We start from the raw sequence: 14774 nt of genomic DNA, 5'->3' as shown, positions 1-14774 counted from the left end.
TGACCGTATCATACTGTACAGTAGATAACACGTGACTGTATCACACTGTACAGTAGATAACACGTGACTGTATCGCACTGTACAGTAGATAACACGTAACCGTATCATACTGTACAGTAGATAACACGTGACTGTATCACCCTGTACAGTAGATAACACGTGACTGTATCATACTGTACAGTAGGTAACACGTGACTGTATCACGTTGTATCGTTGATAACACGTGACCGTGTCACACTGAACAGCAGATAATACGTGACTGTTTAATGCTTGGTTTGGTTTGGTTTCATTTGTTTGACGTCCTATTAACAGCTATGGTAATTTAAGGACGGCCTTTCGTGTTTGCGATATGCATGCGTGTGGTTAGTGCGTATATGTGTTTGTGGGGGCTGCGGTATTTCGTGTTAAGTCTCCTTGTGATAGGCCGGAACGTTAACTTTTACAGATGTATAGTGCTACCCCACTGAAGCATACTGCAGGACACCCCATCCGGTCGCGTTGTACTGACAACGGACCAACCAGTCGTCCCACTCCCAAAATGCTGCATTTGCTTTTTTACAGCAGATAACACTTGACCATATCACTATGTACAACAAATAATATGTGACCGTATCTCAATGTACAACAGATAGCACGTGGCCGTATCCACTGTATAACAGATACCACGTGACCGTATCACAATATACAGCAGATAATATGTGACCATATCATAATGTATAACATAACAGGTGACTGTATCGAAATGAACGGTACGTAACACATGATCGTAACGCACTGTACAGTTGATAACACATGAACGTGTTAAGTTGCACGGTAGTTACAAGCGTAGCACGTGACCGTATCAAAGTGTACAATACATAACACTTGGCCGTGTCAAAATGTTCAGTAGATCAACGTGATTGTATCAAACTGCACAATAGCTATATGGTGTGTTAACGCCAGTATTAATCATAAAGATAATATCAACAAATATGTAGGAAACATTGAAAGAAGAAGGACAAGTGTATTGCTGTACAGTATTCATTATACGATTTTAATAAGTATTTGGTTTACATTGATGGCAATGACTGTTTTCCTTTATAATTTTTGAAACAATAGACTAATTCAAAACTGCATAATTGAAAGTTGTGTTAAAATTAACTCCGGTACGATATAGAAATTACATGTCAACTCTAACAGACTTTAACATTTTTGATGATTCGCTTATTTACGCTTCCAAACCAACACCGTTTGATATTTTTGAAAGATCATCAAATACACATCGATGGTGGTGAAACTGTTTGTTTAGTTTGTTTTCAAAAATGTCAAAATGCACAACAACCATGAAGTGATGACGAATAAAAGTACTATGACAAATCCCTTGACCCCTTACTAGATTTCTATATCGCCTCTCTTGGTACAAAAATGCATAAAGGGGGCGAGAATGTTTTATTGTGAGCTGATGTAATAGTTGTAGTGAATTACTATACATCTATTAGCAATCAATAATAGAGAAACCGTGCGTGTTTGTTCAGCAAGGCCTCCCCCCTAGCAAGCCAATATCCAATACCTTGTCTCTTTGCTCAGTCTGATAAACCGATCCATGATTCCTGACCATCCCTATACCGGCCTAGGTAGTGTCAATGTATGCCGTTCACGGGGGCGGTAAGCACTAAAAACTACACATTCTGAACCGACACGCGATAGTAGTTAACTAGAAACACTCCATACAAATATTGGTGATTTAAAAAGTTTCACACCAAAGAGGAACGAGTACCGTTTGGCAATACAAGACTCGTTCCCAGATAGCACACCTATACAAGGCCGTCTAACTGTACATATCTAAAGGCTTAGTAGGCTTGGTTGGAGTTCTTGCACACTTGTTTGCCCGTTACTTTGGAACTTTGAGACAGCTAAAGATGAACCACAGGTGTATCTGGTTATTCGCTGCGACATGTTGTGTATACCTATCCGTAAATATATCATCTGTATCAGCAGGTAAGTCACATATGTAATTATGATTATGAATGATTTGTAAATTTTTTATGAATTCCGATATCATTTTGAAATATTCTATTGGTTTTATCTGTAAGCTAAGTGGATTTTTATACCTTATCGGAGAAAAAGTTTTGTAGAGAAATATCCGGTATGCATACAGAATATATAAAGTGTTAAATATCATATCTAGTACATTGATATTCTTGGTTTACATAAAAAGGAAGGCTGTTGAAATATAGAAAATTGAAGATTGTTATGTCAGGATATACCTAAATGTTATTTCAAAATTAATTCGTTGTTTAATTATGATATATAAGTAATTTTACTACATAATATATTGTAATACAATGCCGTGATATAGGTTCATTTATGCCGAAAAGCATACATTCGATATGAAAATTTACAGCTTTCTGATTTTCATAAGTAAAATCATAAAGACATACCATTAAGCGTTTTATATTATCAATATGGCCTTGTCCACTGATAAGATAATCAATGAAAACCCACATAGTCAAGCCAAGTTTATTCTCATATGATATATTCTAAATTCTAACATTCAAGTTTGATAACGATCCATACCGTCCACTTCATGATTGTTTAAAGTAAAATGCCGCATTGGTTTATTTCAATGTCGATTGGTAATGGAAAGTTTTATTAGGGAGACCCATACATTGTAATCTATAACATTTCAGAATAATCATGCCACTTTTCACACCTTTAACAAACGATGATGATTCGATGAGGTTATTTTAGTCTGGGATCACGATTAAATAGTTTGAACTGATGTGTTGCAACAAAATGTGTAGGAATGGATTGCATAAGACTATTACTGAAGCTAGTATTTATTCATTTAAGGCTGTGTAGTTAAGAGTTTTATTGTATACTAGATGTTATTAAAAACTAAATGTTTAAAGACATATTGTTTCATATTCTATAGGCGCTTAATCGTTACTATTCCGTTATACAGCAATGTAAACACAAAATAGCAACCGGGCAAAACATTTGAAACACTTCTGTACACCCGTTAGTTCACTAAAAAAGCAATATTCTATTATAGAAGAGATCATTTAATGTTGTCAGCTAAAGATGTACAATCCTGAATAGAAATATCAAATTCATTATCATCCAGATCGTAAGATGCTTTTATAGGGAAAATTGAACATGGAGAACACCGTTCCTTTGGGAGACTATTTAATTGACTCCAGTTTTTCTTCGAGTACCATGTCGTGTTGTAAACTGTTACATGGAATTGCTATTTATTCGAAATAACTAGATGTCACTCCCAAATTTCATCTCAAACGCTCATACAAAAGCGTCGAACTGATGTTTCGAATATGTAACAACAGTGCAATTTTATATTCAATGAAGGCTATGGAAGCAAGTTAAACATACCATAAATGACCTAGACAGCCTAAACTAAGCTCAATGTCTTTTACATATAAATATACATACAAAGTTTTGTAATGGCTAAGACAATGTTATACGTGAAAACTCCACCATAGATAGTAAACTAAAACTTCTACGATGGCTATTTTGTCGTCGTATGTACCTTCTATAACACCCGGGTATAGAGACCTATAACACCGCTATAACAGTATGAATGTAGCGTTCATTGACGCATTAAACACAGAACATCAGAATAGCAATCTCCATCAAGTGACGGTAAGCTTAACATCATATAAAGCAAAATTGAGTATTCGGTAGAATAAGCCTGGACATGATCATGATTTATAAAATAGCCAATTTGATGTAAATGTTTCGCTTGGCTTCCGGAGAGAGATCATGGTATTTGCAGTCGAGTGAAATTGATTTCTCCCGGTTTGATCAGGCATCTATAGGGCTTAAAGTAAATGCCATTTAAGACATAGAGTCGGGTACACTGGATAGTGATATGCTACGATCACAATACAAGGATCAGTTTTATCTTTGAATTAGGTAAAAAGAAATCGATAATTTGTGAATGGTGCTATTTTTCTGTGAAAAGCTATACGAATCATCATACTGTCATTTAGATTTCTAACTGAGCAAAAAGCAATATAAATCCCCGGTATCTAATTAATGTTCTTACATCTCCTCCGATCAGTGATGGTGTAAAGTGATGTACAATATATTATTTAACTTTTTTTTTATTTCTTATGATATACAATAGTATGCAATTACAAAGTTTCGAAAAACGTCATGAATATATTTACATAATGTTATACAGTAAGAACTAATTACTCCTAAACAGTATCGTATGTCTAGTCCTTATCACAGCACTGTCTGGACGTATGACGTTAGCCGTTCGGATGTTATGACGACATCTCATTTGCATATCTTAATGTATATACTACGTCAATATTATTTATGTATTACCCGACACAAGAAACTTTGTCAATGCCTCTAAATAAATTATTTTGTTTCTAGCTGATAAAAGCCTTATCATCACGATAATCGTCACAATAAAATATAAAGGAATATCCTATTAACAGATGTTTTATATTGTTTATTTTTTCAGGCTGGAGAGGTATGAATCTGCTAGAATAAATGCGTAGAGATGTAGATAGATATATGTTTAGATAAGATTAGTTTGTATGCACTATATATCAGTATATTCATATCTATGATTGATGTATAGCATTTCACTGGACGTATCTAATAGGTTGGTATTTACAAGACATGTATGTTGTGATATATCACAGAAGCAAATACGCACCTAAATGCTCAATTTAGCAGTATCAACGCTTTATATGAAACCTGTATATCACCTGTATAACTAGGTATGCGAGTTTCTGGTCATTGTAATGTGAAATCAACAAATCGGGACAATCGTACTTATCTTCAAATACGTAAATATCACCATCTTTTGACGATATTACCAAACTCAGATGTCGAAATGTACCTCATTGTTTTAAGATAATTCTATTGTACTGAAATACCTGATTTGCTGATTCACGTTAATGACGCCATGTTTATCACTAGCTAGAGGTTATTGCATGCCACTTAATATACAGTATAATCAGTATAATTAGAATCTGATATACACGTCACTTTGTACTCATATATCCAATATGTTAGTGTTGGGCTAATTAGATAATCATGTTCATGTACAGTTGTATGTTGATCGTATATGATCTTACAGGGTAGCTACAACAACCAGATTACAGCTCACCATTTATTGTCATTACTGCGAAACATTCGAGTGCGTCTGATCTGTTTCATTCCCGTTACACATATTGTTATACAAATACATATCAAATAGAAGTGATAGCTATATGTTATTTAAAATATTAATTCCCCAGGAGTATATATAGCGCTGTTTCTGCTTTCCATGTGTGTATCATCAGTGATAGGATAGTGTACAGTATATACATTCTCACCTATTACTATTAGTATGTTTTCTTTATTGGTTTGTACTGAACTGGAATTCAACCATAACGTTGTGTATTATTGCCTATCTGTTTTACGAATGTTTTATTTAAGCGACACAAGTTCATTTGAGTCCAATGTAAACAGAGATAAGCACTCAGTCATACTCCTGAAGACTAAGCAATAAGCAAAAAAAAAAAAAAAGAAAAACATTGAGGCTAGGAAAAGGTGAAAAAAATTGCAATGGAACCTTCATTCCATGACAGATCTACCTTATTTTCGTAACTTTTGCTGACAATATAGAGACCCTGTAAGATTTTCAATATAGCAAATGTATTGTGTTTTACGATATCAAGAAAATCTGTTCAATGAAAGACAATCTTATTAGAATAGCCTTCTTTGCAGTGGAGGTTTCGTTCGGTTGACTTTTGTTCTCAATCGTATTACTGAGAAAAACCTGTGATATTCAGATAAATCTGCAGCTAGTCATTGGTAGGTGCTTTATTCAGTAAATGATGGCTGTTGTAGATAATTACTGACAGATTACATTCATTATTGGCAGATGTTATATTCAGTAATTGACGACTGTTGTAAATAGTTACTGACTGATGTTTAGTAACTGTTGGTTGCTGCAGATAGTGATTGGCAAATGCTATATTCAGAAACTGATGGTTGTTGTAGATACTTGTTGGCAGATGTTATATTACGTAAATGATGGTTGTTTTAGATAGTTATTGACATATGTTATATTCGGTAACTGACGGCTGTTGTAGATAGCTACTTGCAGATGTTATACTTGCAGATGTTGTAAATGATGGTTGTTGTAGATAGTTACTGCCAAAAGTTATATTCAGTAATTAACGGCTGTGGTAGTTACATTGTATATATATATATATATATATGCAGATGTTATATTCAGTAACTAATGGTTGTAATTTTTGGCAGATGTTATATTCTGTGTTTGACAGCTGTTGTAGATAGTTATATTTTAGATATACATTGGTATTCGTTGTATCAAATGACTGGTGGCTGTTGTAGATAGTCACTGACATTTGTTATGTTCAGTAACTGATCTCTCTTGTAGATAGTTACTGGCAGATGTTATATTCTGAAATGGATGGCTGTATTAGGGACCAACCAACCAATTGTTTCTCCATAGACTTTAGTGCTAACGTTTTAGAGTATATCATTAAAATTCTTGAATTCAATTTGGCAATTATGGTTTATAACAAAAGGTTACGGTCTCGTATAACACGTAATGAAAAAAAGAAAGTTGGGTCCTTCAGTCCAATTTTTTGTCAGCGTTGCCATTTTGAAAATGAGTGAATTTCGCAGTAAAAATTCTCAAAAATCTGAGATGTTTACCTATTAATTATTATGACCTGAACTTTTGGGAAAAAATTCAATCGGACTTTATATCAACATTTCTTATGGACAGTTACCTATCAGGCCACATATCTATTTTCTTACTTCATAACATACTGGCCAATCAGTGGCTGCCAGACATTTTATCCCTGGCTCAACTTTCTATACACAAGGGATGTTTGAAAAATATATTTTTTCAATTGGTTGGTTGTTCCCTATTATATAGTTAATCGAGGATGATGTTGTTGCCGTAAGTTGCTCTATAATGAAGTCAGTAACTAGGAGCTAGTTTAACCACATTTTCACAGATATTGTATTCAACATCTGAAAGCTGTGTTAGTCAGTAGTTGACTTTTATTGTATTCAGTAACCGAGAGCTGTTGTAGTCATTTTTATTGATATAATATTCAGTCACTCCAGAATTGATTTCATATCCAGCTACTGGTAGGCGTTTGGCTATAATCGGTAAAAAAATACTACAACATAATCCATAGTTTGATTACTGAAAATAAAAGTGAGTATTTGACAAGGAAGAATAAATGAGAAATGAAATGAAAACCACCATTAAAGGGTGATGCTTAATCATAATTACTCTGATATCTTAGTAATGCACACTTATAAGAAATGCCTATTTTACTCTAGTAAATTGGGATGGACTAATATAAGATATCAGAAATAATTAGTCATTAATTGCTACACATGACATATATATTATCAATGTCTTATTAATGTTTCATTAATCAGATTTGGTGTGCAAATATGTTTTTTCATAAAGCAATATTACTGGTTATATAATTGGACGTTGGATTAGATTGTCCCACCACTGCGCTACCTAGGGGAGCTCGAGTTATTATCCTGTCACATGCTGATAGTATTGATACGCACATCCACATGACTGCTATCAAGCTAAAAGAAACAACGACATAACTATCTTATTGGAAAATGTCACACAACAAAAGAACAAAGAGTGTCTGATGTTGTGTGATTTCTAACTGAAAATTACAGTGATAGAAATGTAAGTGGACATTGCTTTTGATATGCACTATGAGAATTTTGTGAGGATTTTGTGAAGCTAACATATAGCAAAGAGGTCTATACTTCCACATGAGGATTTTAGCTTCCCGTGCTTCTCCTGATTCTAGGAGTAAATAACAGGTACATATAGAACATGGGTATTGTACTGATGTTTATCCATCAAATATTTACGAACAGATCGATACGAAATACAAATCAAATGCGACAACTACTAGTATCGATCCCCTTACGAGTACATTGTTGGTCGGGGGAAAGACGGGTACCATTTGCATCAAATACAAACACTTAGTTGGCTTTATAAATAAGCTTATCAGGCATGTTAGCTCTGAATACATCCGATAAAATCATATCATTCTTATGCGCTTGCTCAAAACAGGAGCATATTATCCTTGAATAGGGAAATCAACACCATTCAGTAGTAAGCTAGAAAGACGCATATAAGGTACCTCACATAGTCACTACTTGGTTCTAATGAATTGTATCGTCCATACTGCCCGATCCCATAGCACTCGTACCAAAACCGTAGTCTATAGCAAACATTAACAAAGCTCGGGATTAGACTGTGGACGGTTGCTAAAAAATAGATTAGTGTTTAAGTTATCGTAAATCGCCTCACATTTGTCATTGAATAATGTTTGTTTCAGGTTAGATTAAAAGGTAAACTATTGTGAGATAGGTGGTATCATTGTTAAGACCACTAGTCAATTCGCGTTATTATGAAAAACTGACATCAAAACATAATTTGGTCAGTGATAATGTAAGCCTTTGAGATATTGCATCCATTTATATGAGTGTCCTGCTGATTTCAGCAGCATCTTTTTGCCAATAGTTGTTACCCGCTGGTTTAGAAGTGATATTGCACTCCACCCATCAATTGCTGATATGGATATGATTTCCTTACATGCATTAACGCTCACCTGTTCAGCGTTCTAAAACGTTACAGTGCTAAATGACTCATGGTTTCAATATAACCTGTAAATCACTGTATGGTAAGTGGTTTGTATAGGAAAGGGGTATTACTGGTTATAAGTATTAAGAGCTGAGGAGGTAGGTTCGACTTTAACCATAAGCTGTCAGTAACTGAATTTTAGTTATTCTGGAGATTATCATATATGAATAATATGAATGAAAGTCATATACAACTAAATCAACACACTACTATATATCAGATATATCACCGAGAAGATACAACAATTACAAATATATGATAACACAAAAAACAAAGGTACATATACTAATATGGGTCAATTTTATAACGACATGTTGACTATTTAAATCATATACTTATCCAACGGTTTCTAAGCAATTCGCACAATGTATGGGGTTGCTTAGATACTAATTTATCCAGTATCATATTTTTTAACATCACGCTTATCATACAGGCCTGCCATTGCAAATGTATGGCCTTTCTTCTCTCTGCCATTATAATGGGCAAAACATTATGGCAAGTCTAATAATGCGTTTCGGACATTTACCTTCAATGACAAAAAACATCAGGAGACTGAATTGCGACACAGCGTCGACTCTCCTTAAGTAAAAAACCTCCCACTAACTACAGACGAATGTCTGTCTCCATTACACCTTATCTTCGTTCTACTCTTCTCAGGAAATACAATTTCATTACAAAAGACCAAGAAAATCAACGCCAGTTTCCTTTATATAAAAATAGACACAAAATATCAAGTTAAAGTAGATTTACTGTGCTTTGTCTGGTAAGAAATTCTCCCGTTTTCCGCTATTAAAATTCCAGGTCTTCGTGATGTTTTACCGCCGACGTGATCAGGATGCATTGAAGGATAAAAGCTATTAGATTTATTTGAAAATATCCCATGCGACCTTGCATCTTAGAATGTATCCATCACGCGGCCCTTTCATCATACTATCAACCATATTTGAAGTTCAAAGTTTAAAGACATATTATAGTGGTAAAGGTGTCCTTAATCTAGGTAAATATTCATGTTAAAAGTTAATTTGCGTTGTATTTTCCTTCTTACAAAGCATCATATCAAATATAAGGATACAATATGAACGTCCCCTTGATATCTTTAACAGAACACCTCAGCTTATTATGTCATCTATAAATATCGTTTAAACCATTTCATTTAATTATTTAAATATTATTTCTTCTTTACCGTATCGCTGTCATTGAAGGTCAGGGTAAGAAACAATGCCTTTCCTCTATACAAATCTGAGGAATTAGATATAACATATTGATCTATCCTGCTCCTAACTCGTATAAACTACACATTCGGATTTTCTCACCACGAGTCAGTTTGCTATTACACTATCAACAGTAGTTCTTTGAGGAAGTCGTGCCATAGGCAAAGAAAAACGGAGTGGTCTTGAGGCTCAATAACTTGACATCAACTTATTGAATACTTATTAAGTTTAGCATCACACTGAACAAATATGTGTATAAAAGGATAGGTCCTAGCTTAGAACGTCCATTTAAGATACTAATGACATATACATAGGATTCGCCTGAGGCTCGCGTTGTCGTCTTGTCTGCTTCCTCTATATCACAAGCATGCACGTCTCACTTAAGGTAATAAATGGCATCTGGGGTCAGACCTAACAATTGTCTACGAATTCGAACACAGTTGAAATAGGCTTTCGATGAGAGACCATCTCGGCATTGGCGTTGTCAACAGCGTCTTATCGGCATCTGTACTCAAACTATTACCATTCACAAGCATCATTTTATCAAAGAAGATGGTCAGTTCTTTTCAAAAAAGGGTTTTGATCGTGCAATACACGGAACCAATTAATGTTAAAAAGGCATGAGATCAGACAACTCTGAAATACAGAAACAAAACCGTTGTTCCATAGACTGTTCAAGTTAATAAATATACTAGGATGATATGGATTACGGAACATTGAACAAGAGTACACAGCACATGCAAGCTCTCTATATCTCTGGAAAAGATAACTTTATAGTATTGTTTGTAAAAAACGTTCTATTCATTCAGTATTACATGTATAATACAATCTTCAAATCACTCACTCGTGGATAATTTAGAAAATTTCCGGAGGGGGAGATTCTGCAGTTACCAACACGAGGCATGATTTTTTTTTTTTTTTTTTTTTTGTCAACTTAAGACCCTTTAGGGCTGGGATTCACCTATCTCGTCCACGATGGGGGAGAATGATTAGTGTTCTCCTGCCCCGTCCTGACCCTTTGATTTGTGGAATGTTACAGTTATTTGTTAACGATATATTTGCGTTGTTGAAATGAAGTTATGCAATTTTCATATCTGTAATATCTACAGATGACAAATCAAAGATGAAAAAATGATGTGCGGTAATATCCATCTAGGACATATGAGTTTATTGCAAGAATGAAGCCAGAAAAAAAGAGGGAAAACATCAAAGATATTATGTATAATTATACTGCATTTATTTGGATTAAATTACAAATATTGAAAAAAGACTTGCCCATGATTCCCAGGGAGGCCATTACAAAGTCAGAATTAAGCTGAGGGAACAAAATGTAAGCAAATGTTCAAAATATATTCATAACCACATTTTTCTTTTGTGTCTGTATGCTTCCAAAGTGCATGGCATTGCGTATATGGAATGATTAAAAGAGATTAAGATATCTCAAAGGATCAACCATTGTGTTACATGTCGCCACCTAGGCTAGAAATAAGCTGTTAAATCTGTCCAAAACCGACGTACTGACATTAGCTGTTCTTTTGTGTTTTACAGTTTATGCTTTGCGTTGCTAGTGCATCAAATAACCTTTGTTACATTGTCTTGTTGGCAGTTGAAATTAATAAAGGACATCCCCTACAGTTTCAAGTATCTAGTATACCATCAATGTAACCTGTTGATACCAAAGCTAGCTCTTTGATAGTTTATCCATCGGATATTTAACACATAGTGATAATTTGGTATAAACAGAGTAGAGATGAATTGGAAATAGAAACCCCTATCGATAGAGACTGGAAAGTATTTTTCGCTTCCATAATGATTTTGTATGAAAAAATTATCAACCATGTACATGTATAACGCTGCTAAAATACGTAAAATATATAGTATGGCTTCATTGATGAACTAGAGCCATATAGTTGAGTATTTTCGTTATAAATAAATAAGATATTTTCCAGTTAATATGATAACAGTGACATACATTTTTATAATTTTAAACACTACTGCAATGTGGTTTTTTTACTATAATTATGGCATCAATTAAAGTTGTCTTTTCTTATAACTGGGCGTATAATCAACAAAATGCAATTACGACAAAAAATCCAAATATGTAACATTCGAATCAACAACACATAGTGCATATGATACACTCTTCTAATTGTTAGATATATGGCATAGTAACACAAAAAAGGATGACAATTTTATGAGTTGTGCCCTGACCGGGCCCCGAACTCACTGTCTACGGCGCCTAATAGCTTTTAGATCAGTACGATACAATGATTGACACTTGGTATGCCAATTCCACCCTGGGAGAAATCCAGGAACTAAATTATCACGAAAGTGATTATTTTCCTAGTCTACATACATGTATCTATATTAAAATCTGCTGATATATATTTCTTTGTTTTCCTTATTTAATAATGAGTGACCATTCTTCTATATTAGACATTACTGTTCTACATGGTAAACCGATATGTCTATTTCTTCTATCTGATCTAGATCACCGTTCTGTTTCAGCTGCATCTCAAGCACATCAACCGGTGCAAACGTGTATGGGGCTCAGATCAATGATTTTTTCCGGATGCCAGAAATTGCATTCATGATGATATTTGTCTATTTCGATTGAGAATTGATCAAAAATATGTTCACTAGATAAGCTTTCGGTAAAATTGGAGCTGTGTCGATCAGACATCAGGAGAAAGACCTCAGAAACTGTATTTAGAATTGTAAGAGATTACAAACCACAACCGTAGATTGAATGAATTCTGTCTAGGGTTTTCAGGCTATTCGTAGATATCATTTACGTGCTGACGGTTCCAGCAAAAATACCTAGGGAATACTATCTTCATTCAATGAGGCGTTTGGATCTAGCACATTTTACTTCTTATTTTTTCACAAACTGATATCAAACCTTTGACATGTCTAAACTACGTTTACTTGTGAGGGCCACTTTTGTTTATCGGTGCTTTGAACTTACCGTTGATTTGATAAATAGCTATTTTTATGAAAACATCCCACCGATCACTTTCAACGGCTATGCTTTAACTTGTACGATGTACACGATTGTCAGCGCATTCTCCAATCATACTAAGCAAGTCATACAGTTTCTTAAAATCATGGATTTGTGTTCATTGAAATTTATCTGTGAAAAGTATTCTCAATGAGATACGGTTTGGCAACTAAAACAAATAATAACAATAATAACACTAATACATTTTTGGTGGAGTATATAGTAGTATTACAGTCCTCATACTCTGTTGTAGATCGATTTTAAGTGGAGTACATCATATTATTATAGTACTAATTCTATGTTGTAGGTAGATCTTTTTGAGTATATCGCAATAATTCTGTCTTCATACATGTACTCTGCTTTAGTGAGATTTCTGGTAAAGTATATCGCAGTAATACTGTCCTCATACTCTGTTGTAGGTAGATTTTTGGTGAAGTATTTCGCAGTAATACTGTCCTCAAACTCTGTTGTAGGTAGACTTTTGGTGAAGTATTTCGAAGTAATACTGTCCTCATACTCCGTTGTAGGTTGGTTTTTGGTGAAGTATATCACAGTGATCCTGTCCTCATACTCTGTTGTAGGTTGGTTTTTGGTGAAGTATATCACAGTGATACTGTCCTCATACTCTGTTGTAGGTTGGTTTTTGGTGAAGTATATCACAGTGATACTGTCCTCATACTCTGTTGTAGGTTGTTTTTTGGTTGAGTAGTTCCTAGTATTACAGTTCCCATGCTTTGTTGCTGATATAGTTATTCGTAGTTTTCGATTTGACCATGTCCTTAAGCCCCCCCTCTCTCTCCCTTCTCGGTTTTTCATTATAGTAGGTATCTAAAACCTACTTAATTATTAAGATATAAGAGCGCCACCCGGTTGTATTGCGCGTGTGCCCATTATAATATTTTAAATGTGTTTTCTCCTTTTATAGTCCAGCTAGATGATGTATTGTATCTTAAGTACGATTAAAGGTATTGTCTTCTATCTAGTATGTATATTGTGACTTTATATAAATACATTCACTTCATAGTTCATCAGTTAGATTATCAAATCATTAATATGTTTGATTCATTTCTGTATTGATAAATTCAAAGACAATGACAGAGCTAGATAACATAGAAAGTAGGTCAAGGTGATGAATAAGCAATCTCTTTTTATATTTTAGTACGGATGCTATTGTGAGTACTATGAGTTAGCGAAAGAATATATTGTGTCATTATATATTTCTGTTTGAAACATTGTGATCAGATATGACTCTTCTAAAATGATACACCTGGCGTTGATGTCTCTTTTGGTCTGGTTCTATCGAGTACTAACAATCAATTCAAGGCCCCATAAAGTGGATGTAGACAGGGTATGATATAATCTAGAGGCAGCATTGTTCTATATCAGGTACTTCCATCTCTCGTGAAGTTTGTAGAAACGTGAATGTTATCACATTAGATATGTCTTATGTTCCAACAGTTAGATTACATCAAATTTAGCCGCGTGTTTGAGAACATCAGAATAATGACAACTTTGTTAGCAGTCATTACTGATCATGTAAAGTTACCGATGGCTGATATAGAAAATGTAGGAGAGACAACATGTTACAATTGTAAAAATGAATTAAATTACTCCTTGAGCAGACAGATACTTTTAGATTCCAAGCAAGAGAGCATTCCAATCTCATATCAAAATCATCATGCCTAACTTTATTTCGTAAAAACAACTTTAATTTAGTATAGAATTGCATGTCTTCAAATGACAACATGTTTTCTGTTTGTTTGGTTTTTCCGAAACATTTTGTATAACGCAGTCTAATTAGCTTTTGTAATTTACACTATATTATGTACTGCGCCGTTTTCTGAATGTCATATTAAGTGGAGTGAATCATCATTTTCAACAGAACACT

The 14774-nt window shown here is 34.3% G+C and overlaps 1 protein-coding gene across 2 annotated transcripts in view; it reads left to right on the top strand.

Annotated features, from left to right (window-relative positions):
- Positions 1 to 1576: 1576 nt before the first annotated feature.
- Positions 1577 to 14774, top strand: part of LOC117327615 — a 39492-nt gene continuing 26294 nt past the window's right edge. The window contains exons 1-2 of one of the 2 annotated variants that reach the window (XM_033884669.1): positions 1577 to 1977; positions 4475 to 4483. In XM_033884669.1, the coding sequence (XP_033740560.1) occupies positions 1899 to 1977; positions 4475 to 4483 (88 nt within the window). In that variant the 5' untranslated portion in view covers positions 1577 to 1898. The remainder of the gene's footprint in view (positions 1978 to 4474; positions 4484 to 14774) is intronic. The other variant, XM_033884670.1, reaches the window with a different exon arrangement.

The sequence above is a fragment of the Pecten maximus genome, chromosome 5 (assembly GCF_902652985.1).
Source record: "Pecten maximus chromosome 5, xPecMax1.1, whole genome shotgun sequence".
Classification (NCBI taxonomy): domain Eukaryota; kingdom Metazoa; phylum Mollusca; class Bivalvia; order Pectinida; family Pectinidae; genus Pecten; species Pecten maximus.
Note: the sequence above shows the minus strand (reverse complement) of the source record. Positions and strands in the feature narration are given on the sequence as shown.